At 38.0% G+C, this 26803-nt stretch overlaps 2 protein-coding genes across 4 annotated transcripts in view; one reads left to right on the top strand and one right to left on the bottom strand.

Annotated features, from left to right (window-relative positions):
- NPC1 (NPC intracellular cholesterol transporter 1) overlaps positions 1-9259 on the top strand; it is a 29689-nt gene extending 20430 nt beyond the window's left edge. Inside the window, exons 15-25 of the mRNA XM_062570222.1 lie at positions 94-221; positions 318-458; positions 1031-1120; positions 1234-1424; positions 1926-2041; positions 2602-2731; positions 3127-3327; positions 4537-4768; positions 5994-6107; positions 6970-7132; positions 7766-9259. Coding sequence (XP_062426206.1) covers positions 94-221; positions 318-458; positions 1031-1120; positions 1234-1424; positions 1926-2041; positions 2602-2731; positions 3127-3327; positions 4537-4768; positions 5994-6107; positions 6970-7132; positions 7766-7848 — 1589 coding nt within the window. The 3' untranslated portion in view covers positions 7849-9259. The remainder of the gene's footprint in view (positions 1-93; positions 222-317; positions 459-1030; positions 1121-1233; positions 1425-1925; positions 2042-2601; positions 2732-3126; positions 3328-4536; positions 4769-5993; positions 6108-6969; positions 7133-7765) is intronic.
- Positions 8303-24340, bottom strand: RMC1 (regulator of MON1-CCZ1). 3 transcript variants are annotated; one of them, XM_062570223.1, is made up of 20 exons: positions 24117-24340; positions 21802-21878; positions 20251-20335; positions 19806-19862; positions 18688-18774; positions 17411-17551; positions 15689-15792; positions 15061-15150; positions 14862-14967; positions 13699-13810; positions 12653-12697; positions 12175-12228; positions 11765-11893; positions 11256-11362; positions 10413-10532; positions 10155-10232; positions 9744-9848; positions 9589-9657; positions 9235-9460; positions 8303-8479 (listed from the first exon to the last, which is right to left on the bottom strand). In XM_062570223.1, the coding sequence occupies exons 1-20, from the start codon at positions 24282-24284 to the stop codon at positions 8400-8402; spliced, it is 2040 nt and encodes a 679-aa protein (XP_062426207.1). In that variant the 5' UTR covers positions 24285-24340; the 3' UTR covers positions 8303-8399. The 3 variants fall into 3 exon arrangements, with proteins under 3 accessions (XP_062426207.1, XP_062426208.1, XP_062426209.1); XM_062570224.1 differs by lacking the exon at positions 10155-10232; XM_062570225.1 differs by lacking the exon at positions 8303-8479 and having other exon boundaries at positions 9395-9476.
- Positions 24341-26803: the final 2463 nt, after the last annotated feature.

Below are 26803 nucleotides of genomic sequence, written 5' to 3'. Positions count from 1 at the left end.
CTCTGTCTTGAAAACACTCAAGCAGGATAAATAGAACAGCCCTGATTTCTCAGTAGGGGAGAGGACTTACTTAAACTGGCTTCCTTCCTTTAGGGACACTGTCTACCATGCCAGCAGTCCGCACGTTCTCTCTTTTTGCTGGAATGGCTGTGTTCATAGACTTTATTCTTCAAGTTACCTGTTTTGTAAGTCTCCTGGGCTTGGATATTAAGCGTCAAGAGGTAAGTGTAAATGCATCTGTGACTGCGATGAGACAGGGATGGTATCTTATGCGGAACTGCACTAAACTTAGTTTTTCTTGGAATCTCTTTTTCCAGAGGAATAGACTGGATATTCTGTGTTGCATTAAAGGTGAAGAAGAAATGACCCAAGTCCAACGTTCTGAGAGCATCTTATTTTTGTTCTTCAAAAACTTGTATGCTCCATATCTGCTTAAGGATTGGATGAGACCAGTAGTAGTAAGTATGCTTTGTTTACCAGTAAACAGTCATCACACTTGAACAAAAATATACTGAGCACAGTCTCACTGTAGAAAGGTCTATAGAAATTTTCTTTCATTATGTTTATTTTTGTTTCAGGCTTTAATATTGGCATGAGCTTTTGTACTTACCAGAGTGTTTTTAATAAATGTGGCTAGAGGCTTGGGATCTCTGTCAGTATTACAGCTCTACATAGCTTGGCTCTTGAACCATGAAATCACCTTAAGAATATACCAAATTAACAATGTATTGACTTGAACACGACATTAGTCCATAAGCTTGCTGTTGCTGGAGAAAGATGCCTGATTCAGTTTGAGGTTATCACCCTTATTTGCAGTAGGGGTTAGAGGTATATCTTATACTGGTACCATCTGTGTACAAATGGGGGTTCCAGGGAGCTAGATATTACTGTTGCTGTTGGGCTAAGCCTGACTAGCAAGCTTAATGCAACTGTGCAAAAAGGCTGTAGCTTAACTTAGCATATTCATTCCCGGTTTCTTGCTGGCCACTGCAGTACAGTTGTCACTTTACTGAATCTGCTTCTTCTGCAGGTAGCCTTGTTTGTGGGTGTTCTGTCATTCAGTACAGCAGTTATGCACAATGTAGAGATTGGACTGGATCAGTCTCTTTCGATGCCAGATGTAAGTTTTGAAATCGTGTCTGTCCTTAACTTGGAGCTCCTGAATTATTGAAACCCTGACATCTCTGATACCTCAGCATTGTGCAATAGTTCAACTTGAGCTTTCCCTTTAAGGACTCCTACGTAATGGATTACTTCAGCCAGCTAAGCAAGTACCTGCACGCAGGTCCTCCTGTGTACTTTGTTCTAGAAGAAGGGCACAACTATACCTCTTTGGAAGGACAGAACATGGTGTGTGGTGGAATGGGATGTAATAATGATTCACTTGTCCAGCAAGTCTTCAATGCTGCAGAAATTGGCAGCTAGTAAGTTTTTCATGCTTTTTTTTTTTTTTTTAAGTGGCTACATAGTGCAATGTTAACTGCCTGGTGTGTCCTTTTAGGTTCAGCTGTTAATTGTACAACTGACACTCCATAGAACTTGCTTTCTACTGTGAGTTTGGGGAAGGGAGGAAGCTATGATAATTTCCTAGAACAAAACCAAAACCTATCTGGACCTATGGGATGTGTTCATGTGTCAAATAGTGCTTGGAGAAGGGATTTTATTGTCCAGGGATGAGGAAAGAGAAGAAAAGTTCATGATAACTTGTCTGGCTAAGTTCTCCTGGAAAATCTCTTGCATATTTAGTTTCTAAACATGTAGATAAACTAACCTAGTAAAGCTTCTCAACTGAATTGTGGAGGCTCAGTAAGGAGCTTGGACTATAATGAATTGATATGGAATAAGATAACACAAAGGTCAAGCAATGTGTTCTGGAATGAAACACTAGATCACTGATAGTTGGTATGTTATACTTATTTTGTCAGCACGAGGATAGGCTATGCTCCATCATCCTGGATTGATGATTACTTTGACTGGGTGAAGCCACAGTCATCCTGTTGCAGAGTCTACAATACCACTGGACAGTTTTGCAATGCTTCAGGTACTAGCATCTTTCATGTTGCTAGCTTATCTTATAGGAGTTTTTCTACCAAAATGCCTTGTTCTATGAGCCAGCTGAATGGCTTTTCTTATTGTAAGCTTGTACCTCTAGAATACCGCTCTAATCTGTTTGAATTGTCAGTTCTGAGTGAACTTGGTACGGTTCACGTGCTACAGGTTGAAGATAGCTAATGACTTTTCAAAAAAGAACAAGTTGATCATGAGAATTTTGATCTTTATGGGCTCTTATGAAATGAGTGGGGAAACTTATTGCCCCACTTGTGTTCGGGTCCTTCAGTTTTACATAGTTCTTCACATCAGATTTAACATAGGCAGTACAAAAGTAACTAATAGTTGTCTAGTAAACCTTACCTTGTAGACATCTTAAATTCAAAAACATGGCAGCAAATTCTATGCAGTAGTGCAGGACTACATTCTCAATATTTTTAATCAGTGAAAATGCTTTTTATGGGTTTGTATACAGTATTACTGCAAGTCAGAAGTGCCTAGTACTAAGATGGAGTATTTGATTCTGTCTGACCTCCTTTCTGTATTTTTCAGTTATTGATCCATCCTGCACTCGTTGCCGACCACTAACTCAAGAAGGCAAGCAGAGACCACAGGGGGAAGATTTCTTGAAGTTTTTGCCTATGTTCCTATCTGACAACCCTAATCCTAAATGTGGCAAAGGGTAAGAGCCATATTTTGTGTATCCTGCTTTGAAGATCAGGATGGTAGATACAGGTGGCTCATACATACAAAGCAAATCTCTCTGGAAGCTTAGATATCTAATGTCAGTCTCTAAAATGACAAACTACAGATCTCGCTTACATAGTGTTCTTTAAACAAATGCAGGAAAAGGGAAATATTATATCAACTAAATGGAACAGCAGCTTTTCTCTACTTAGAAGCAAGTTCTGTAGTGAGTCTTGCCTAGTATATCCTGCTTAATTGTAATGTTTTGGGCTCTGAAGTCTTGTGGTTATCAGTTTTGGAAACCTAGAAACAAGATTATACACTATAGAAAGCTAATAAATGAATGTGTTCATTGACACTGATACTTAGAATTTTGTTCTCTTTATGTAGAGGACATGCTGCATATAGCTCTGCTGTCAACTTCATAAACAACAAATCTGATGTTGGAGCTACTTATTTTATGACTTACCATACTGTACTAAAAAAATCCTCTGATTTCATTGATGCTATGAAGATAGCTCGGGTTATAGCAGATAATATTACTGAAACCATGGGCATCAAAGAGAAGAACTATCGGGTGTTCCCTTACAGGTATGTATAGATCCTTCTTGCTATTGTGAAAAAATGTTTCACTTAAAAACAAGACTCCAGTTTTTGTAAGATGTTGCTAGCCAGTACTTTTTCAGTTGTATAAGAGGCCTATTTAACAGACACTCTGGAATCTATTAAATCCACTGCTAAATCCAAATGTGCATCACAGCATTAACTTTGCTTTAGTTAATAGTTAATTTAAATTGAGAAACTAGTCCTTTATTTCAGAGCTGGCTGTCTTCAGCTCAGGCATTTTCTAGCTTTCATAGTAAGGTTAGTAGTTCTACTAGCTTAAATATGTTGACCTGGTTGAGTCACAAGCTGTAATTTGAATGTATTTGCTTCAAACTTAAACAATTCCTGAAGCATTTAAACTTAAAGCAGACAGCAGTGATGTCAAAGTATTGCTCACCTAATTAGTATGACTGTTAATATATTGCTCAAGACTTCATGCAATGGTACCACAGTGAAACTAAGTAAGGAACTGGCTTCTGTACCACAGAAATATGCACCTTTTGCTTCAAAGTTTCACTGCAAAACCTCACTCCAGACCCTCAGCAACAGCCCAGTAGCTATTTCAGGTATGGCACATGATCTGAGGCAACTACTGTAGCTACTTATATTCAAATACAACCACTCCAGAAACAGTCTTCACTGCTGAGGGGCTGTCATCACCAGCAGGTGTTCCACAAGTGATCCTGGGAAGCAAATTCTTGTTGGTGGCCTCTTCTTTATAGAAGGGACTACTACATCCTGTCTTCAGCAGCTTACCTAATACTAGCGGCTTAGTCCCTGTACTAGATGACCTGTTTTGTCTGTAGTCTGACAAACACTAAGCGGTTCAGAACTTCCTTAAAGTCACTTTGGAGTTTTCACTAAGCATCAAGCATGCAGATCATGTAGTCCTGTCAGCTTGAATTAGCTGATCTTCAAGGCTGTTTCTGCTCTCCAAATAGTAAATGACAGCAGATACTCATCCTAAGCAGTTCTACTCAAATATTCACTGCTAATACTTTTAAGTACTATTAAAGTATAGCTAGTACCTATGGCTGACTAGATATGGGGAGCGGGGATGACTGGGAAATGTTCTGAAGTTCATAGCCCCCTTTTTGATAGGAATATTTATTGCATGTTGCTTTTTGTAGAAGACCTGATGGTGATGTTTCAAAAAAAACAAAAAAGCTAATAAATCCTCTGCTCTTTCCACAGTGTGTTTTATGTCTTTTATGAACAGTATCTGACAATTGTGGATGATGCTATATTTAACCTCTGCATCTCCTTGGGATCAATATTTTTGGTGACAACTGTGCTGCTTGGCTTTGAAGTATGGGCTGCTTTTGTAGTTACAATAACTATTACGATGATAATCGTCAACATGTTTGGGGTGATGTGGCTGTGGGGAATCAGCTTGAATGCAGTCTCATTAGTAAATCTTGTCATGGTAAGTCAATGAGATCTCTAAAAGTTTTGAATGGTTTTGTGTAATATATACATTCATGAAACTGAGTAGTATTTCCGTTAAACTTCAGGAGCGTGAACAATAGTAGAACATCTTATTGCTTCTAGATGCTCTCTAGAAAATTTTACTCTTTATGAGCATAATTTAGTTCTAGTTCAATTCTAGTGCAGTTGTTTTATTTGGGCATGGTGCTGCTAATGCCAAGGTCATGAGTTCAATCCCTGTATGGGCTATGCTGAGGGTTGGACTAGATAATCTCCAGAGGTCCCTTCCAACCTTACTCTTCTATGAAATTCTGTGAAATTTGTAAGCTTTACTGCAGCTGTTAGTGGTCTCTTCTGTTCTACAGCAATGCAGGGTTGCTAGTATTAAGACTGGGTGCTGTTGTATGTCACATATGGCTGTAAGCTAAATGCATCCTTACCTAGGCATAAACAGTGTTTAAGGCTTTTGCTACACTGATGTTCGAGTAGATCTAGGATGTGCTAATACCTGTATTGTTCCTGCGTAAACAGATGAAACTGAACTAGTGCAGAAGGCACCTTGGTAAATACTCCAGAACTTAGCTATCAGCAGCTGAGAGTGCTGGACCTCTGGTTTATCTTGCTCTCTAGTGACCTATGGCACATTTGAAAATGCTATGAGAAAGTAAACTGTCAGCTCATCTTACAACTAAGAATCATAGTTGTGCCAGTCTACCTGCTAGGTAACAAGTAAAGAAGGATTTGCCAGCTACTCAGTCATTTCAAAGCATCTACTTGTTTGAGCAGCTTGCTTTTTAACATGAAATTGAAATATTAAAGTTGGCTGCCCTGGTGTGGTATCAACATGCACATACAAGTGTTAATGCAGAGTGAGTTATTCCAGCTAGCATCTGTAAATTCATTTTTTAAGAATGCAGTGTGCTCACTGCATGTACCGTGGCAAAGCCAGGTTTTTCTCAACTTCAAACTTCTGTCCTCTAAAACCTTAGCAGTGTTGTGCTACCTGCTTAATTGGATTGTCAAACAGTAATGATTAGGTAAAACACTATAGTACCTTTAACAGCCTCTAGTTAATGCTAAACTGTTACAGCTTCCAAGGGCACTTTAGCCCTGGAAACTGATGCTGGCTGCTATAATTCCTCAAGCCCATCTCAGGTCTTAGAACTTACCATCAAACTGCTTTTCTACTGATGCCTTATTTCATGTTTTTTCTTTCACTGTAGAGTTGCGGTATTGCTGTGGAATTCTGCAGTCATGTGACAAGAGCATTCACTGTTAGTACTAAGGGCAGTAGAGTAGAGCGTGCAGAAGAAGCTCTATCTCACATGGGCAGTTCTGTAAGTATCTACTGTATGGGGGCAGGTAGAATGGCTGGCTCAGGTTGCAGCTTCAAAGAGACTATGACAACATTCTTAAGTCATAAAGAATGTGTTGCTTTTTCTTTCTGAGAATATGTAAAATGCCTAAGGATCAACTTAGGTTTCTGCTTATAAGGCTCATCAAAAAACTTAATGTTAGGCCAGTATAATGTGAGGCTAGTGATAGTAAAGAACAATACAGCTAAAACTTTAGCTTCAACTGTATCAGTAGTCTGCATAAGATATCCTTAAACTGTAATGTTAGTAAGGATAACAGGGTATCACAGGCTTCCAGATGACTGGGAAAGGTCAATCCGAATAGTGTGGCACTGGGGCTTTGGGAACACAGGCAGGTTAGTATTAGGCAGTACTGTCATTTAAAGTCTAAGATGAGCAACCTGAGCAGAGTTGGAGCAGACTCTTCTGCTGCTACATCTACCTGAACCAGAAAAGGAACTTCACTGAAGCCTGAATTATTTCAAGTGAAGGCTTTTATCTGTTTGCCTGAATTCAAAATTATACTTAGGTGGCTATAGAGATTAAAGTAGAACTTGAGCCATTCAAAGAGGAAGAAGGAATATAAAAAAAGCTGAACTCCTTAGTGTAAGCCAGCATTAACTCTTTAACGTCTGCTGGCCTGTGGCATGAAGTTCAAGTAGAACCAAAAGTTGATCTCAAACTCCTCCTTCAGTTAGATTTGGTTTTAAGGTTTAACAAGGAGAGGAGGCATCCTGCATATAGGAAGATCAGTATTTGCTAAAAATGCTCATGTAATTTAAGTAAAATAAATGGATTACTTAAAGCTCTTTAGCACTTACAAAAACACTCTTTTACTTGTCAGGTTTTTAGTGGTATCACACTGACTAAATTTGGAGGAATTGTAGTACTGGCTTTTTCCAAATCTCAGATCTTCAAGATATTCTACTTCAGGATGTATCTAGCTATGGTTCTGCTGGGAGCAACACATGGACTAATATTCCTTCCAGTTCTATTAAGTTACATAGGTAAGATGTAATGGTCTTCAACTCATTTCAAACAAATAGCTAAGTATATGGAGCTCTACTAATACGCAAGGGACTGTAAAGATTAGAAAGCACTATTTGAATCTGCCTTTCCTTCACACAAGGAGTAGCCAGACTTTTCTGGAAGCAAGGGTTGGCTGGTGGCAGTGCAATCTCTCTGTTTAGGCATGCTGAACTCGGTCATCCCAACCAGTCAAGCGTGGTGGCACTGCACAGTTCTTAAGATGCTTACCTAGCCCTATGTGGCCCAACAGACTGCACCTGGGGACAGGGTGGAAGCAACAACTTGCTACACGATACTGTTTTTGCATCTGCAAGTGTTTGTTCTTTAAAGTAAGAACGACCTGAACAGTGCCCTCTCCAACTTAGTGTTATGTATGGGGACTGTTCAAACTGCGGACTTGAATGAAGCCTTGCTAAGGGGATTAAGAATGAAGGTGTTTTTACCTATTGCCCTTGCTGCTGCTGACAGCTATTGCATCTGAACTGTGTATTTCAAAGATGTCTAAGTCTACCTTAACGCTGAGATAGCTAAGACTATGCCACCTTGTTGATGGTGGCTAGATAATATCTGCTGTAAAGTTAAGACTTGAGTAACTTCTTTCTCTTATTCAGGCCCATCAGTCAATAAAGCTAAAACTCATGCTGCGCAAGAGAGGAGCAGAGGTACAGAACGAGAGAGACTTCTCTACTTCTAGTACTTTTAACAAAGTGTTCAGTGGACTCTATGAACCATGGCTGAGATACAGCTCAGCCTAAACTGAAGTGCAGCAATGTTCTATGGCTATCACTGTAACCACCACTGCACAGATTTCCACACAGATTCAACTAGAAGATACAAGCTGCAGCTTTGGACTTGGCTTTAAACTCAGGAAATGCTACATGTGGCTCACCTAACAGTATTACTAAAACTAGATGCATTAACAGGACTACTAAAACAGTTGTGTTCTCAAGAGGTTGCATCTTCTAGAAACCTAAACCGGCTGCACTGCAAGTTGAATAGCATTTTTGTCAATGAAACTGAGGTAACGTGAACAAGAATGGACTGCTATACCACTGACACTAATTTTAAATGCAGGTCAATGCAATTTTTGTCTCTTTTTAGGGGGAAGCCATCACAAGTTGTAATATTTTTAGTACTATTTGCCAAAGTGTCTTGTATATACTTTATTATAAAATAGCAATTTTGTAGTTCAAAATCTACTTAAATGCAATAAATTAAGTTTATACATTTCAGTGGAAGAGTATTTCAGAAAGTTGTGGGCTTCATGAGAGCTTGTTCTCCAAAAACTTGCTTAAAGAAGGTGACATGTTCTTCACAGTGCTCACCTAAGGGAACAAAAGAAAAGTTATTAGCACTGAACTTAAGAGAACAAATACTTCATGAGAAGAAAGATGGAATAGTTATTATCTCAAATGCCAATACTAACTTTCACCTTTAATGCCTTGGAGCAGAAGAGTTGAATGACTCTTTCAAAATGGAATACTAAAGTATTGTCAGTCCTGTGATAAGCGGTCTCATGGTGAAGCAGATGTCTCATCTAGTTCCTATATCTAGCCAGCAGACTTGCATCCATGTGAGTTCTCTACTCTTCCAGATATAAGACCACCAAATACAATTCTGAGCCTACAGACTGTCTTATTAACAGCATGTTTCTGGTGCAAGTGGTTTAACTTTAAGTGAGGAGAGTCTTAGTATATAATAAACCTAGAGGCTTTTGGAAAGTCTATGGAAATGGACAAACTCAAAGGTTTTCTGACCCAATTCTTGGCTTCACTGAAAGCACTAATTAGAGATGACAACTTTGCTAAATTATGCAATGCAAGCAGCTAGAAGCCAAACATGTTAGTCTAATCTGCAAGTTCCTGTGTCTAGCTCCAACTAGCTTTGCTTTTGGGTGCAGTATACTATGGGGTAAGCCAAGCTAACTTTGAAACTATGCTTACAGGTAAGTCTAAAATACAATCTAAAATACATCAAGAATTCTTATTTTTGTGTATTGCTTCCACTGCAGCAGAAGTGAAAGGTCTTAATTTAGTTGTGCAAATTAAATTATCTGAGCTTAATTTTGTTCACTACTTACCTGGTGTGAAACTAGGGTTTCCTCGTAATCGCTGATTTCTTTGTTCAAAGAATCTGAATATAGTATAGAAAAGCATGTCATCCTCTGCCTGTTTTGCTGCATCAAGGAATTTGCGGGCTGAAATACTGTCGTGTCCTCCAATGCCTCTGATGAATCTCAAGGCAGCCAGAACTTGGTGTTTGGACAACAGAACTTCTACTATTTCATCATTTGCTGTGGAAAGCCTCTGAAATTAATCACAGCTGTAAGACAATGCTTCTAGTTTATATGCTAGGTAGTCACTTTAAGCTTGATCAGGTAAGCTGTTAAGTCTAACCTATGTGTGACATGGAATTATTAGTCTAAAATGCTTACTTTTAACATATCCAGAGAGAGCTGATGTGCAGGAGGGTAAATGCTTTCCAGGGACAGTAACAGACATGCCTAGGGCAAAAGGAGAAAAAAACCTTCAAATTCTGAAGACTTCTCACCTCCATCACTGGTTCAATGGAGCAACTTGTCTTACATACCAAAGGCTTTGAGTCACTGAGCACATGGTACTGCAGAAACTGATGGAGCATGTAGAACAAGTTGTGTTGAACAAGGGTTTTGATGACCAGCTCATACAAGTAGTGCTGTGAATGCAGGAAGACCATCAAAGGCATGTCTCAATACCAGATCTTTTAGATCTAGAAGGCAGTATTGCAGTTTTAAACAATATTCCTTTTACTGATCTCTCCTGAAGTAAAGACAACTAAAACTATTTTGTATTAAATGTATGCAAAGGTTTTGGGGTCTCCCAGCATCAAGTTCTGTTGGTTCTGAAGTTGTAGTATCAGGTCTAAGCTATTGCTACCTGAACAAGACCGGTCTGAAATATCATGTAGTTTTATGAAGTGAGGTGATACAGTTGGTACTTCATGCATGTAGAAGTGCTTTACCTGAACAGCAATCTGGAATTGGTTAAGAGAGCGAATGTATTCCATCAGGACTGCTATAGTGAACTTATGAGGTGCTTCCTGGACAAGAAAAAAGTGTTAGATGGAACTTGCAGAGCTTCCTTATGGAATGGACTTGTCATTTTCAAGGGATGGTAACAGGTCGTAATACTGACAGGAACGATGCCTCCTGTAGGCTATGCCAAGTGATCAACTTAAGGTTGCTGGTAAAACTACTGCTAAACCAGCACTTCAACTTACCTTCTTCTCTGTAAATATAGATAAAACATGGGTATACATGTCAGATTGGTCAATGACAGCTTGTGTGCGTACTGGGCGTTTCAGGAGTGGGTTACTTCTACTTTGGCCTGTTTCTACCACCTACGAGAGGAAAGAATCATTTAAAAAACTACCTTAGTGTTGAACAATACAGGTTTTAATGAAGTCTCGTTTACATGGAAGCTAGCTTGTACTATTCTACATTGGGAATGGTTATAAACTTGCTAGTTACTGAACAAATCCACATCTGTAGTCATATATTCTGGATGAACTTTCCTCATAGTGTGGACTTTGTAGAAGGCTAATGTAGCTAACTTAACCTCTAATGTAGCTAACTTATACCTCTAACCCAACCACTATGCAAACATAGTGAAAGCCTGTGTAAACATAGTATGACTATACTACTACAGTTAGTGCTTAAACTTGATGAATAGCAGAATTAGCTAAGCTAGTAGCCCCACATCTGTTCATAGTGAGATATATTCTGCCATACAGGCAGTAGCCTGGAACTGGACAGTTATGGATTCTAAGTAACTTTTCGAACTTCCACCTTGTTTCCTTTTCAAGCAGTAGAGTATGCTACTTGTCACATCAGAGATAAGCATGGGAGCCTCTGCTGGACTGCTGAACATAACTGTCATTGCAAATTGCACCTTGCAAAGGGGATTACTGTGAGTCTGAAGCAGCTAGGGACTGATTAATCCTGTGGTAAATTTGATTTTCCTAGGTAGAAAAGAGCAGCTATTTTGCTTCCACCATGATGCAATCTGAAACTTAAATGGTATTACCCTAACTCTGTAAGCTGCTATAGTTAACAGAGTTTACCATAGTATAGCTTTGCTCAGCTTCCAAGTACTTCTTATATTCATGATTCAGTTTGTCAAAAACTGTTGCAATCACAGACAGCGATCCCCTTCCTGGCTCACTGAGCACTGAAAAGAAAGAGAACTATGAATGAAGTCCTAGAGAAAAATAATCTGTAGGTTTAAAGTTACTTAGAAACCTTCCAGGAAGGAAGGTGATCTATAAGCTTTATTCTAAGCTTTAAAAGAAGCATTTCTTCAGCCAAGTCAATCCCCTTTTAAAGGGAGTGGGGGAAAGGAGTTATTTTTTTCAAAACTGCTGTTATGAAAGGAATTCTTAACAGTAGTTAAGAATTCCTTTCAGAACACTGATTCAGAGTATTCTAAGCTTCTGCTCTTCTCCAAGACAAAGCTAGCTTAAGTGATCTTGGATCTGAATAAGAGCAGTCCAGCTAACTGGTACAAGTATTGATTGAATAAGCAGTATTAAGTGCTTTCAAGGTATACCAGTAAAGTAAATAAAACACTTACTCTGAGAGCATACAGACAGGATAACCATTTTGCATTCTTTCCTCTGGAGAAGAAAATCCATTAGTCTTCCTTTATCTGGCAAGAGGTTAACTACAGGCTCAAGTTTCACCTGAAGATTCCAGAGGTAACCTTGATTTAGAGGAGTAAAACACCAATGATTTGACTTGAATAGTATAATCTAGCTAAACTTCTTTAAGAATAGACAGACTGTACTCTTTGCCTTCCTAACTCTGCTTTAGAAGTACCTTGCCCTTGAAAATCGAAATGTCATACTCTGACATCACTGTCAAGATCACTCATCTTGAGTACATCTAAGTAGTCACTGTTTTAAACTGCTTTGTATGCTAAAGGTGTAAAGGTGTGAGCCTGTATTTCCCATTGAGTATAGCAAACTCTAGCTTACCACTCACCTTCACTTGCACTGATGATGATATCGGGCTGAAAGACAATCCAAGAGGAGGAATCTAAATGTTAAAGTTTTAAAATCCATTTTAGTATTGATTCTAAATTATTAACACTAAACTTGTAACACAATATGCCGAAGCAGAGCCTGTTAGTATACTTTCATTGACAGTCAGAGCCCTCTTGTAGGGGTCCTGAGTAATCTTCAGAAGATACTATACTTCACTTTCATGGTGTACACACTGGTTACACAAGCCTCTAATACAGTGCAGTAGGCTTTTCTTCTGGCCTACTGAATTCCTTCTTGACAACTACGCAAGCAAAGCCCCTCAGGCAGCATGCTTTTTCACCTTAAAGATATACATATGCATGATCAGCTTTAGCTGGAGATGATTCTAAACTGTTAACCAATACTTATTTTCTGTGCTTGGTATATAGAGCTCTTCCTGAAGGCTTATTCTATGTCCTGAAGTATTTAAAGGATACAGAGTTTACAGGGAACAGGAGACTGACTGGTCACAGAAGCTGGACCTGTAGGAAAATAAACATTAAGTGAAGAGTAATAGTACTCTGGATACCTCTTTCTTTCACACTAACAAAATACAAGCCACAGGCTTAAACATGAAAAAATGTAAGACTGCATGCCTAGTAATCCTACAGCATTCAGGCAGAGGGTTATACCCACTCACATAGCTAGCTCACTGCATACAAAAATCTGACTAAAGAGTTTTGCTTTGCCTTACCATAAAATCATGGTAGGTTTTGCTTTTTACAAGTGAAGTCATGTACGCTGAAGTATTCCATCTCTAAAGCAGTAATTCTAAATGCATGAACTTTTTTCTTTGTTTCCTTAAAAACAGCAAAACTGGTTTCTATGTCCTACTGCTAACCTTAAAGTTTAGTATTAACCTTCTTCACAGACTTACTCTTTCTTTCCATTAGTGACTTCAAAATAGAGATGTTAGAGACCTTTAAAATGCAGTCATTTCCCACTGAAGGGTCTCTTCCTTTACTGCAAGGACACAGCTTTCCCATGTGCTACTAGAACTATGCTCAGGTGATTTCTTAGATACTCAGCTTGTACAGCACAAGCACCTTCCAGCTATCTGCTATGCCTTTAGCAAAGTGCAGCAGAAACATGCTCTTTCATGAGACTTAGGAAGTCAGATGGTAGTAACTTGGGCCTAAAAAGCAAGAAGTGCTTTTGAGCAAGGTTTAGGCCACACTAACCATTATAGCTGTGACAAATTTGGAAAGAAAGAGACTAAATAAATAGACTGTGAAATCGTGAAAGATCTTCACTGTAATGCTTCAGAGTACTAAGGGAAGTACACAGCTTGAAGAACAGCTCTTACTTTTCCATACTGGGCACAAATCTAGGATAAGAATTTGGATATAATTCCTTGTTATTTTTCCTCCTTCTCTTAGAAATGAGCAGAGTATCTGTAACCAGCCTCCTAAGACCAAAGCACTGTCATATACCAGCTATGGAATTCCGTAAATATATCAAGGTTATAATGCTGTAGTTGTACCTGCCACAGGTATTTGATAGGGCTGTATTGATCGAGGTGGAAGTACAAACTGATGGATGGTAGTAGTCCCATCAAACTCTCCTTTTAGCTTGATGTCAAATATAACTGAAGTCTGAAATGAAAAACAAAAACTTTCCCTCAGTCTCACAAATGTGAATTAGCACCCATTTAGAGGTACTCAGGTTACTTTTTACATTTCATTTTGTACTCTCCATTAAGTCATGCTGGATTCCCTGCTTCAGTTATGGATGCTGTAAAGTGAGAACAATTGTGCAGCCTCCTATGATACCCTCATTTCCACATTCTGTTTTGTTAAACTCTGTTCACTAACACTTGTAAAAGCCTCTCACCATGGAAATTCACTTCAATTTTGGTGCTAATGAAACAAGACTGCTATTACTGGTATCATCTACTCTATTCAATCTACTATCTGCTTTACCTCTACAGCTATGCTTCTACCCTGACCTGAATGCTGGAGAATAAGAGCTCTGGGTTAAGGCTAGCATGTGGAATTAATATGAATTGTAACTGAAACATTACAATGATTGATTAATGAGATATGTTCACCCAGTTCTTGAAGCTCTCCAACAGGAGATAATTCAGGAAATAAAAGCCTTTCTACACACTAAGATCCAAGTACCACTTCTAGCTTTCTCCCAATTAAGCCTTACTACTGAGATCACTACAGCAAGCAAGTTCCAGATATACTAACTTACACATATGATCACTTTTGTTCTCAGAAGTTTTAGCAGGTCTGGGCCTTCAAAGAGGAAGAACTGATCATTCAAATGCTTAATTCTGAGCAGTTCCCAGGATTGATAAGTTAATATCTAACATAACTCCGCCTTTTTGTACATGCCTTAGAAGCCTACACAACACAGCAGCAGGATCATCATAGAAAACTAACAAAAGACAACTGCTGTCTGAAAAAAAAAAAACAAGTATCAAATTATTAAATGCTAGCTCAATGTGAGGTTAGGCATTTTAATTTCTTCTTTTGTCTCATGCTTTTTCTCTTATGCTTCTGTTCCTACAAATATTCTGGCTTTTAGCAAAGCTAAAACAAATACCTGCAACAGTATTTTCCATAGCTAACAGGCCCAGTTAAGATCTGCCTATAACTTTTAAAAGTTAAGGCACAAAAAAACATAAGTAAATCAGACCTCAGTGTCCTGATGATGTACTACCACCAAGTTATCCACAACATTTAGTGCAAACTTTCCTGTTCTGTTCAGCTTTAAAATATGTGTCTTCTTACAGGAGCCTTCCCTATAGAAATAATTAGAGATGAGAAGAACTAGTCAGTAAGCCTATTTTAAAGTAGAAGTCTTATACCACTTCCGTTCTTTATTGTGCTCTTACCTTGGTAAGTGATAGAGAACTACTTCTGCTCCTGTGCTATTAGAAGTCCTTGAGTGATGCCTCAAATAGAGGACATAAAGCTGCCCGTATCTAATGAGACAACAGAATTAAGGCATTACTTTCAAATAAAGAGCTAGGAAGGATATGAGATATCCTTAGATCTCTTTCCTGCAGCAAGTTCTTACTCTACTAGTCTATCAATCAGAGCCATATGTCTTATCCTAAAAGAACAGATGTGAGATTAAGTCAGCTGATCAATTAAAGCAGAAGACTAAAACACTTTGATAAATCATATAAAACACATGGCCTCTGCTTATGCAAGTTAGATAGCTAGGAGCAGCCCTACTAGTAGTATCAGATCAGAGATGAAGCATTCCTAAGTTTTCTGGAAGGAAAAAAAAAAAAAAAAAAAAAAAAAAAAAAAAAAGTTAGCTCCATCCTCCTCCCCATCACCCAGAAGTCCTTTAGACTCTTTGTTCCAGTGAGTGGCCAAAGCACTTTCAAGCAGAGTACTGCTAAAACACAAAAAGCAGAATAACCATGTTACTGTTCTTGTCTTCCCTCCACACGCCTAAACTGTCATACTTTGCCAAGGAAGGTAAAGGCTTGATCACTCAGAGATACATACATTGTAGCCATAGCGATATCTCTTTCAGAAAGGCTGAGCTTGGAGGACTTGGGTGCTGCAGGTAACTCAATTTCAAATTTTGATAGTTTTGACATAGTTCCACTCTGTTAAACAACAGCAAAGAAGAAAAAAAACAAACACAGAACAAAACAAATCCAATGTTAAAACCTGAAGCAGAAAAAAACCTTTAACCATAGGCTGTATCAATAGCCCCACCATGAGGTGAAGAACAGTAATATCCAAAAAAGAAAAAAAAGGTTTTGACACTACTTTTTGTACTGTGATCCTGAACACATATTTCTAGTATTTTGGTATTTAGCAGCTTTATCATCTTAAGAGTCTGCTGCAGTAACTTTGGCTAAAATATTTAATTAAATCAATACAAAACATCATTTACAATTAGCCTGAAGATTTCAGCTGCTTCCTCTCTCCCAGTGAAACATATCCTCACACCCTTACTGGGAAGGATAAAAATAAGCATCTCCTACCAGTCAGTCTCCTTTTGTTCCTGCTAACTCTAGAATCTGTCATATACTCAGAGAATACCTCTGCTCCTACCTAAGGCTTCTTTCCTCTCTTTCCTTGTGGAATTTATATTTAAGCAAATTTTCAGAAGTGCCAAAACCCTAAAGCTTCTACTGAGGCTCACTTACCATTCTCATTAAGTTATTTTTGAGTGTGAGGGATGAACACTACAGAAATTTTATTTACAAAGATTATTTTGCCATAGCAGCACCTTTCTCAGGAAATCTTTAAAGATTATCTTCTGAATACAGAAGAACAATTATTTGATACCTACTAGCTGCAAGCTGAAACAAAATATTAAGAAGGGGTATGCACAAGCTGAGTACTTGCAAAGAAAATTGTGAGAAACTACTAAGTTCCACCTAGCAAGACACTGTAATTTCAGGATCCAGTACAAACAATCAGCTCATATCTCAAACCAGGAAACCTATTAAAGTAAGCTGCTTTTTTTTTTTTTTTTTTTTTTTTTTTAAAAAAAAATCCTCCCTTGGGCTACTGGAAGTTTTGTTCCCTAGTTTTTAAGTCATCTTACTGTATGATTAACTTAAAAATAGATTCTAGTTTTTACTGCACAGTTTTTCCAAGCCCAAGAGAAAAATACTTCCCCTACAACTTTAAATACTGTCCACAAGGACGAGCACCAAGAAAAATAAATACTGTAAGCTAAGCGCTCTTATCCATGGGACAATAGCTGTTTGTAAGCTAAGCTCTCTCATCCATGGGACAATAGCTGTTTCTAATGTGCCACCTTATTTCCTCTGTTCATTTTCAAATTCATCCATTTACATTTGGAATGTTATAATCACAAGTGAAATGTCCCTAGTTTTTATTATCACACTACAGAATGCAAATACCCATATTAAAAATGAAAAATAAAAAGTATGCTTATTTAAACGCAAATGTGTCTCTTCAAAGATGCTTAATTTGCCAAGTATTGGCTCTGTAATTCCTCCCTCACACACGCCTCAACATCAGCTAGATACAGTTCTTTTGAAAGACAACGTAAGAAAGAATGAGTTATTAAATACTCTTCTAGGAAATAGCTTTCAGGTTTTTGCTTTTGCTTTTGCTTATTGTCATGTAAGGATGTGAACACGGGCCCCTCTTCAAAGAAATCCAAGGAAAAGTATTAGAATATTCAAGTGAAGTAGCTGCCTGAAAAAATACAGTACACAAGTTTGGAACATATCCCTTTACCTTGAAATAGAATGGTTGCAGGACATTGCCAAGGACAGTGGTTGACAGAAGAATAACAGAGCTCTCTGGGCAATACATATACCAGTTGACGTTAATATTCTGATTTTTCAGAAGTTTTAAGCTTCGTTTCTCTGGTAATACCTAGAAACAAGATATTACAATTATATTACCATCAGGATTCCAACAGCACAAATGTTACTGCACAAGGGCTGAGAGTTCTAAGCAATAAGCAGCTAAGTTTAAGCGCATTTACAACACGAGTTAAGAATCAGAAATCTGACAATTAAAGCTCACAGACCAATTTACTGTACCAAATACACTTCAAATCCTTCTCAAATTCTAATGAGCTGAAAGCTGTTGCCTCTTCCCTCACCTGAGTTCTGGTATAAATGGAGGAAACACCTATAGCTTTAGATAACTTTCACAAAACTTCAGTAGTTTTTACAGTATCTTTGCTGCCATCTCCAGCCTCCCGTTTACTTAGCTGTTTTTACAAAAACTAAAATGAAGAGACTCAGTTGACGTATCATCTTAAAGGGCTTAAATAATTTTTAACTCATTCGATTTGTTCCTCTCACCTGCAGAGGTAATGTTCATAACCCATTTACCTGCCAAATATCTTTCCCTCCACAACCAGCAAGAAATAACATTTCATTTTCAGACACTTTTAGTATCAGTTATTAGTAACAGTAATTAAACAAAACACTGTGGCATTATTCCAGGATTATGGGCAACCATAGCATCCCTCACCAAATTCATCAGAAAGGGCCATTTACTCATTAGAGTTCTCCTAAAACTCATGCAAAGGTAATTAAAAATAACAGAGGAACTCCAACAATGACATCAACAGATGAAGATGTCATCAGTTTGCAGGATATCACCATCTTATACTATTTTATTCAACATTTGCTGCAAACTTCGCTGCATTTTAAGCACACACAACCCTCCCACAATAATTTTACATGAAATAATATTTCACATTAGATTTAGATTTTAATTTCCACACAAGTCAAGAACATCTACTAATCTAGATCTATCAATGCTTACTTCAGTATTCCTTAAAGAGGATCTTTGTTAAGCTGTTCTTAATAACAGGTTAAATCCAGAAAAAAAACATACTACTCAAAAATAATCATTCTACAAACAAAAGTCATTCTGTCTTTTTAGTAGTTCCTTTTCTAAATTTGAGGAGTAGAAAATAGCAAATCAAAAATACAAGCTACAGACATATTTTCAAATCTCCAACTCCATCAAGTCTTGCAAGAATTTTGTACTACCTGATAGAATTCAATTCCTTGATCTGTGATGAAGACAATTTCTGTAGAACTTGTCCAGCAGAATCCTAGAATATTGGCATTCTTGGTCTTTTAAAAAACAAACAAACATACATTCTTTTACTTGGTAAAACTAAGTATTCAAATACGCTAATATAACTAAACAAAGAATGAGAGATCAACAGTAGTATAGTTATCCAACCAGTTAATGCTTTTTGTATTTAGACAAACAACATACATCAGCTACTTTTATAGAATGCTCCTAAAAGTATGTATGTGCATAACATGTAATGTGACCTGTATTTCTGGTGGCACATGAGATTTAGATGTTTATTATCCAGTCAGTTTTTCTTCTCCCCCTAAATACAATCACATTGTTTTGGTTCAAACCATATTACAAAGTCAACTAATTCCTGGTATGAAAAGCCAGTTCTTCATTTCTGGCAAAAAAAAAGGGAACAAAGTGGAAGTATTTCCCATGACTTCTCTCAGAACACTACCATGAAGGTTCTGCTAGGATCATTTACTCAAATACATAATCCTAAACAATGAAACAAAGTCAGCAGGAATAAAGGAATCTTGGCAAACTGTAAGTTTAAAAGTCTACTATGGTATCGTATTGCCCCAAACGAAAATTCTTAGTTACAAGTTGGAAAGTTCTCAACAAGTGAAAAAAAAATGTTTTTTAATTATTTTATCAGAAATAAGACAGGAAGGTTGTTCCAAAAACAGTACACAAACTAGTAACAGCTTATTATCACTTACCAGTGAAATTAGGGTACAAAATCCAAATTAACATATGTCATATTAGTAAAATTACTGTACACTGTTTTTACAGAATCAGCATTTAGCTTCTTCTCCAATCTTGGCATTTGTTGCCTCCACAACATTTCCAGTCCTTTATAGGAAAGGATTAAAGTGACTAGGGCTAGGAAGATTCTGGGAATATTGTTAATACTTGGTTATTTACCTCAATTCAGACAGTAACTACATATATCATTTATTTCAAATTAGTTTTTAGAAAGTATCTCAATCAGTTCTCTTGTAGAGTAGAAGCCACTAGGATAACTAGCATTAGACCTTCACCAAGCATGTAAACTTTGGACATTGTTTTAACTTACCTTACATTCCTGTGTATATTCTAGCTGAGGACTGTCTGGAATAAAATTCAAAAAATCCTGAAACAAGACACATGACATATGTTACCAATTATGAAGCAAATAATATTACAGATAAGATAAAGGAGAGGAATTTATCTATCTCATCAAAAATAAACTACACTATTATTATCTTTTACTTCCTCCTTCCAGAGAGGGCTTTATAGGAGTCAGCTTTTCTGGGTTTTTTTTTTTTTTTTGTTGTTGTTGTTTTAAAATAGTAATACTAGCAAAACAATAATGCTGACTCCTGGCTATTCCAGGAGTCCTGTGATACAGGAATTTTTACTAAAGCTGTGTTTGCCACCAGAGCTCTTTAGTTTTTATCTCAGAGGCTTCTGCTCTGGCATTAAGTACTAGAGTTCCAGCTATGTTATTCCCTATCTGCATATACGTATAGGTTTCTTACCACATTCTTCAAAGTCCTCTGGACAGCCAGTATCTTGTTTCCCAAGGAAAATTTGATGCACTTCACTTCCCCTTTATCTTCCATCCTACAAGGAAAAAAAGTTACGGAAATAATGTCTATGAGAGTTGGCTGCAAAACTCTAACACATCCTCAAAGAGTCTAATGCAAAACGTCACATTTTGAATACAACTTATGAGAGCTGTTACACAGGTATAAGACCCAAAATTCATGCTGGAAGATAAAAGCAGTTCACTCTGCAGAAAGCACTGAACAGGTCATTACAGAAACATAGCTAAGACCACACAATGTAAATTAGCACCTAAAGTTACTAAAACAACAAGCTTTGTTGGCCTATGATGTGGAATTAGAAGCCTGTAATTATTCAAATGTGCATTCTCAGTTCTATCACAGTAAGCCTGGAGTAAGCCAGTGACACTCACTGACATCCAAAAAGCAGTTCCTTTACTTTCAGAACTACTGCTAATTGACATAAACCTACTCACCTCCCTGCTAAGATACAGCCTCTAGAAGAATTTTTGGAAGTAAAAGGCAGAGTAGGGGTGTTTTTACACCATTTAAAAAAAATTAAAGAACTCTCCACAACCACATTTATTCCTACCAAGTTAGCATCAGTACAATGGAATTAATAAGATAGTTCTACTTTCAGCACATGTCATTAAGACAAAAACAGAGCTATACAGTCAATCAGAAAAATTGTGGATTCAGTGTTGCCATACTCAAGAACCTCATGAAGTTCACTAAATGTTTTCTGTTTCTTCAGCATTAGTGCCGAGGGTACTTGGGCACCCTTCAGAATAGGTGCTACATAACAGCTAATAGGTTATATAAACACACCTCAACTACAAATTGCTTCATCTATATCTGGAATTAAGCAACCTTTGAGTAAAGAACACTTGCTAATGTATGGACAAGCAGAGTGCAAAAAGCCATCACACTTAATACAGACATTTATAAAGATGTTGTAAAGATAAAGTAGTTTCATTGAAAGCACTGTTGTAAGATTCCGGGGGGGGGGGGGGGAGAACGTTTCTGGAAGAAACGGAAGATATAGAAGAAGCCAAGTCAGATTAAACAAGATATAGAATTCAAGAAAAATACATACAGGAAATACTTTGCTTGAATCAGAGGCAAGAAATTCAGAAATTATGGTTTCCTACATATATAAAGTTTACTTCATCTTGTTTAGCTTGCTAAACTGAATCCTTGGATAAATCAGAACTGCTGTAGTAATCACAAGTTTGTACCTCCCCTATTCTCTCATATTTACAGCATGTTTTAATAAAATATTACTGTTAAAAAAAAAAGAAGAAGAAGAGAGAAGTTAAGCCACAGCCTAACTTTCTTCCAGAAGACTATAAATTCACAAGGGCAAAGCATGCCACGTTAACTGCAAGATGATGTTTAAAACAAAAGATGATGACATCTATTTACAACTTTTATGCCACAATCACAGTATACCAGGAATACATGCCACACAATTTTAAGATCACAAAATTCTATCCTATTATAACAAAGATTAAGGTGCCTTACCGGAATGAGATGGGAATTTTATCCTCCAAACCTTTAACAACAACTCCCGTAGCTCCACCAGATCGAACAGCAAAAACCTAAATAAATAAATAAATAAATGCATCTGTAGCTTACTCAAAATCATGTTCCCCACCTTGTAAGCCACATTTTTTTGACTAGATACAGTTTTTATTCTTAAACAGATCTGTGAATTTACTTGTCACTGGTCTAAGTAGGACATAACCTTATGCTTCCCACAAAAGAGCAACATCAAAGGAAGAATCAACACCTACTTTGTCGTTTTACACATTAACATTTAATTTTGGGGGGTATTTTTATTTTAATAGATATAATTTAAAATGTATTCTTTATCTCAGTCAGCTATTTAGCAGATATATCCACTTTTTACGGCCTCTATTATGAGCAGATTCTTAATAAATTTTTCTTCTGTCCTTCAATTCCGTGAGCAAACATCTATGATATTTATAAGAATGCTAAATGGCACTGGAACAGTCTGGTAGGCATATTCAGAACTACTGGAGCAAGTTAAAAATAATTTTTTAAAAAAGTATAAGCTTAAGGGTTTTTTTTTTTTTTTTTTTTTTTGTTTTTTTTTTTTTTGGTATATTCATATTTTCCCCTCAAGTCAAGTAAAAATATCTGAGACATCAAGACATTGTTTAAAATAAAAGGGAAAACAGCTAGGTGGGTAGAAAAGAGACAACTCACTGACTCAGACACTTGATCTTGTCTGAACATGTTACTAGATACAAATGGTTTAATAGTAACAGGCAGTTTCATCTCTATTTAGGAAGTTTCAGTTGGCTTACACTTACAACCTTAATACAACTGCATATACATTTGTATAAAACCTGTTAGAGCAATACCACTTGTTGAACTAGAATAAGCTAACAAAAAAAAAGAAAGAAAGAAAAAAACCACATGCTTCTACAAACCATCCAAGAAAAAGAAAGCTAGAAAGAGTCCTTATTATCATAATCATGCTTGTAGAAGCATTAGACACACAGAGCAGGTCTCAGAATAATAGATATATAATTTTGTAGTATTATCCATGCTCCCAGTGCAGTACGTTCATGCATGAACACAGACTTCAAGGCTACACTCTGCAAGAAAGTCCTCAGCCTCATTAGAATGATAAATACTGAATTTAAATATTTTCTAATATTGATTGTAGACAGAATAATGAAGGCAATACTATCTTAAACTTCAACATTTAAGTTAGTGCTCTGGCCAGTGATCAAGGAATGAACCGTAAACAATAAATGAGATGAGAAGATAGCAAGGACCTGGGAAATTAAAAATTTCTAAGAAAGAAAAAGAAAAGTAAAATGATATTTACAACTGAAGAAATATTTCTTTTAAATGAGATCTTAATATTCAGTTTCTGTGTAGTTTTAATCTCATCCACGATTAAATAGCGTCTCCAGACAAGCACATTTAAGTAAGTTACCATATTTCAGCTGTCTCTCAAAACACAGGTAAAGGATTATGGTTTATAAAGAGAAAGAACACAACTGATCAGAATAGAGAGCAGCAGCAAGAAACATCCCAGAAATATCCTCTCCCATACCACACATGCTTAAACATTTCAACTCTATGAACGCTTAAGTAACAGAATGGTTACAGGAAATAAATAGCAGTAAGTATCCACATCTAAATTAACATCATAATAAACTGCAGACCTTTTAGCTATACCTAGCCAACTGTTCAGAAATCTGTATGGATACCAAAAAAGAAACAAGCTTAAAAGAACCAAGTCTAAAAAAAAAAATGAAGAATAAAGCAAGGGATGCATTCCAGTCTGAGCCAGAAGTATAGCTACAGATACTAATTTTACATTTAAGAATGTACTGAATTTACGAATTGAAAATCCAATAAAAGATGCGAGCACTGACGGCAGAAGGTTTGCCAATAACATTAGGATATTCAGAATAGAAAAAAAAAAAAAAAAAAAAAAAAAAAAAAGGCCGACTCTGAAGAATCCCGGAAAGACCTTATGACAGATAGCAAGAAAACAACAACATGGCAGATGAAATTCAACCAAATAAATGTATGTCTAGATATATAGAAAAAAAAATGCAGCTTCACTCATCAAGTGGCAGGTTCAGCACTAACTATCACCAGCCAGGAGCCAGACCTCAGCTTGGAGCGGTTCCATACAAGCGGGACCGCAAGAGCTCAACAGCGGAGAAAGGGGAAGACAGAAAGAGCGCAGAGCAAGGGAACGAGGAGAGGCGAAGACAAACACACCGAGGCGGGGTACATCTTTACGGCCCGGTACAGACGCACTCCCGCCGCCGGCTGCCGGCGCCCACCTGCTTGTTGGCCTCATCGAAGAAGACGCAGTTGACGGGGTTGGCCTTCTCGAAGTGCACGGGCCGCGCGCACAGCGACAGGTAGCAGCCGCCCTCGCCCTCGCGCTCTCCTCCTCCCCCCCCTTCTCCGCCCGGCGCCTCTTCCTCCGGCGGCGCCTCACGGCTCATGGCGGCGGCGGCGGCGGCGCGCGACGCCCGGCACCAACGGCGCCCACCGACCCCACCAACCCCGCCCCGCCGAGACGCTCGCTTCCTGTTTACACTCCCCCCACCACGTGACGCGGCGCCGGCCGGCCCTTAAAGGCGCAGGGCGCCGAGGTGGAGGCGGCCGGGAACGCGCCCGCGCGCGCGACCGCCTCGGCCGGCCGCCGGGGAGAGGCGGTGCCTGCGCCCTGCAAAAGCCCCACCCCGCCCTCGCTTCCCTGACGGGCGGTCGCTGCCAAGGGGCGGGGCCCCGGCCGGCCCCTCCCCCCCCGCTGCTCCCCTCCTGGCGGCCGTTGGCGGCGGCGCAGCGTGCTGCTCGCTGCTGTGAGAGAAACCGCCTTGCTGGCGGGTGGTGAGCTGCAGAGCGGCTGCTTTTATCCCTCCCAGCACGTTAACACCTGAGCGAAATACCACTCTTCAGCGAATCCCCGCGATTAAAGATGCCTTGAGCTATACCTCTTAAATAAATACGTAGTCGCTATGTTGGCCTGCAGAAAGGAGAATGGTTTTAGTTGAGGCATTTAGTACAGGAAGTAGATGCGCTTGTAACAACCTTTTATGGTGCTTTCTAGCAAAAGGAATGAAAAAACTTCAGGGGAAAAAAAGGAACCAGCTGCTTCACAGCCTTATGTTAATTTGTTTATGCTTCATTTCATAATAGCTAAAATGCAGATACTGATAGCGCAGTTCAAGCATGTAACTGCTTTTTAGCAGCTATGGTTATAAAACACATCAGAGAATTAAATTTTTATACTTAAAATGCTTCTCATTTCAGGAATTATACTAACAAAGTAGTATTAGAATTTAGATTACTTCTCATTATTCATGTTTTTTCTTATTTGCATTTTAGCTTGGGCAATAAAACTAGTCTGTTTGCTCGGTGCACTAGTCTAATGCACTTTCTCACTAGTTACAAAATTCCCCATATCACTGAGAAATTTTGTGAGATCATCACCAGTTATGTATTTACTTATTAACTGTTAGGTTCAGAAAGGGAAGTAAATGAAACAAAAATCCTCAGAGTAAAAAAAAACATGCAGATCATATGATTTAAAGTTTTCAGATCAGACTGGAGTCACACAATTTAGTAGAGCAAAAATACAAATATAAGTACCTCTTATTACCACAGTATCTTGTAAACAACTGCTTGCTGACTTGTGATCCACTTGGACCAAGTTCAATACTTTCAAATTAAACCTCAGAAACTGAAGTCAGGACAAGGAATTGTAACAAGCTGTTTGTTCTGCCAAACCTTCTGCCTGATGAAATAATTATACATTGACTAGAGAGGACAATTACTTCTAGAGTGTTTGGAGTACTTGCAAGCTTATAATTTTTTAGAAAATAGAAACCTCATTGCATGTTAGCCAAAAAGTTTAATTAATTCAAGGACAAAATTTAAGAAGTGCTACCAGTGCTTAACTTTCTATGGTTTCCCTACAGGACAGTATTTCCTCTTTTGAGTACTGAAATTGGAATATACATATAGCAGAAAATTGAGCTGAGGGGAAAACCAGCAATTGAGTACGTAACATTCAACTTTGTGACAGTCTTAGAGTTGGCCATTAGAACAGTCATAACCTCAGAAAAGTTAATGAGATGAAGGGCTATGATTTTGACCATGAAAACCTAGATTTAAGAGGTTGAACTTGCCTAAAAATAATACTGAAGCATTTTATTTCACAGGAGTTGAGAAAAATGCTTGTTTTAGCAGCTTTTATTTCCCCTCCAACCGCTCTACAAAATGTCTTACAATCTCCAAGGGTTATGAGCAAATTTTAGTGCTGGAAGTAGAAAGTTGTTTAGGCAACAATTTTTGTCGAAGAAAAATGATAATCAGGACCATTGACTTTAAATCACAGGTTTGAAGAGCATTTGCAGTTTAACTCTGTACCAGATTTTTAGAAAGAGCTTTTTAAAAATCAGAGTAGCAATTGCACACTGCTACTAGCAACTTCCTTTCCTTCAAATGAAGGTTTACCCATCACTCCCTTATTTCTGCTCTCTTTCTTCCCCTTTTACCTCTGATGCAGACATCCTTCTTTGCAATCTAATACTGTTGCTGGACAAGAAAGTTGCACTGCATTAGCAACTGCTTTGGAAACAACCTTCCCCCTTTCCCCCCAGAAATCAATAGGAATACTGAAACTTTAAAAGCATAGTCATAGTCTGTGTAATGATTTTTGAAATAATATTTAACCCACAATCCACACCACCTCTGTATCAGTACGTATGTGTGTATTCTTCTATTCTTTCTTTGTGTTCAGTTATTTTTGGCAACTGTTTCAGGCAGTCATTACGAAAATACTTATGTCTTTGAAAGCCTTAAGTTTCTTTACTTAGGAGAGTAAGGAGCAAAGGGCAACATGACTGTCTAATTCAAAAAATGGAACAGTATCCAGGTCTCAGAGATGAGACAGGCACAAAAGTCAAGATTATTTAAAGCAGCCATCAAAATAGTCAAACATTTTTATATTATGAGC

Source organism: Rhea pennata, chromosome 2 (assembly GCF_028389875.1).
Source record: "Rhea pennata isolate bPtePen1 chromosome 2, bPtePen1.pri, whole genome shotgun sequence".
Taxonomy (NCBI): Eukaryota; Metazoa; Chordata; class Aves; order Rheiformes; family Rheidae; genus Rhea; species Rhea pennata.
Note: the sequence above shows the minus strand (reverse complement) of the source record. Positions and strands in the feature narration are given on the sequence as shown.

Coding starts and splice junctions, on each gene's coding strand:
- RMC1 (XM_062570223.1), bottom strand. CDS start 24,284: ATGAGCCGTGAGGCGCCGCCGGAGGAAGAGGCGCCGGGCGGAGAAGGG. Junction 11,363..11,764: donor CCTGTCTGTATGCTCTCAGA/GTAAGTGTTTTA, acceptor CTTTCTTTTCAG/TGCTCAGTGAGCCAGGAAGG. Junction 8,480..9,234: donor AAACCCTAGTTTCACACCAG/GTAAGTAGTGAA, acceptor TTGTTCCCTTAG/GTGAGCACTGTGAAGAACAT.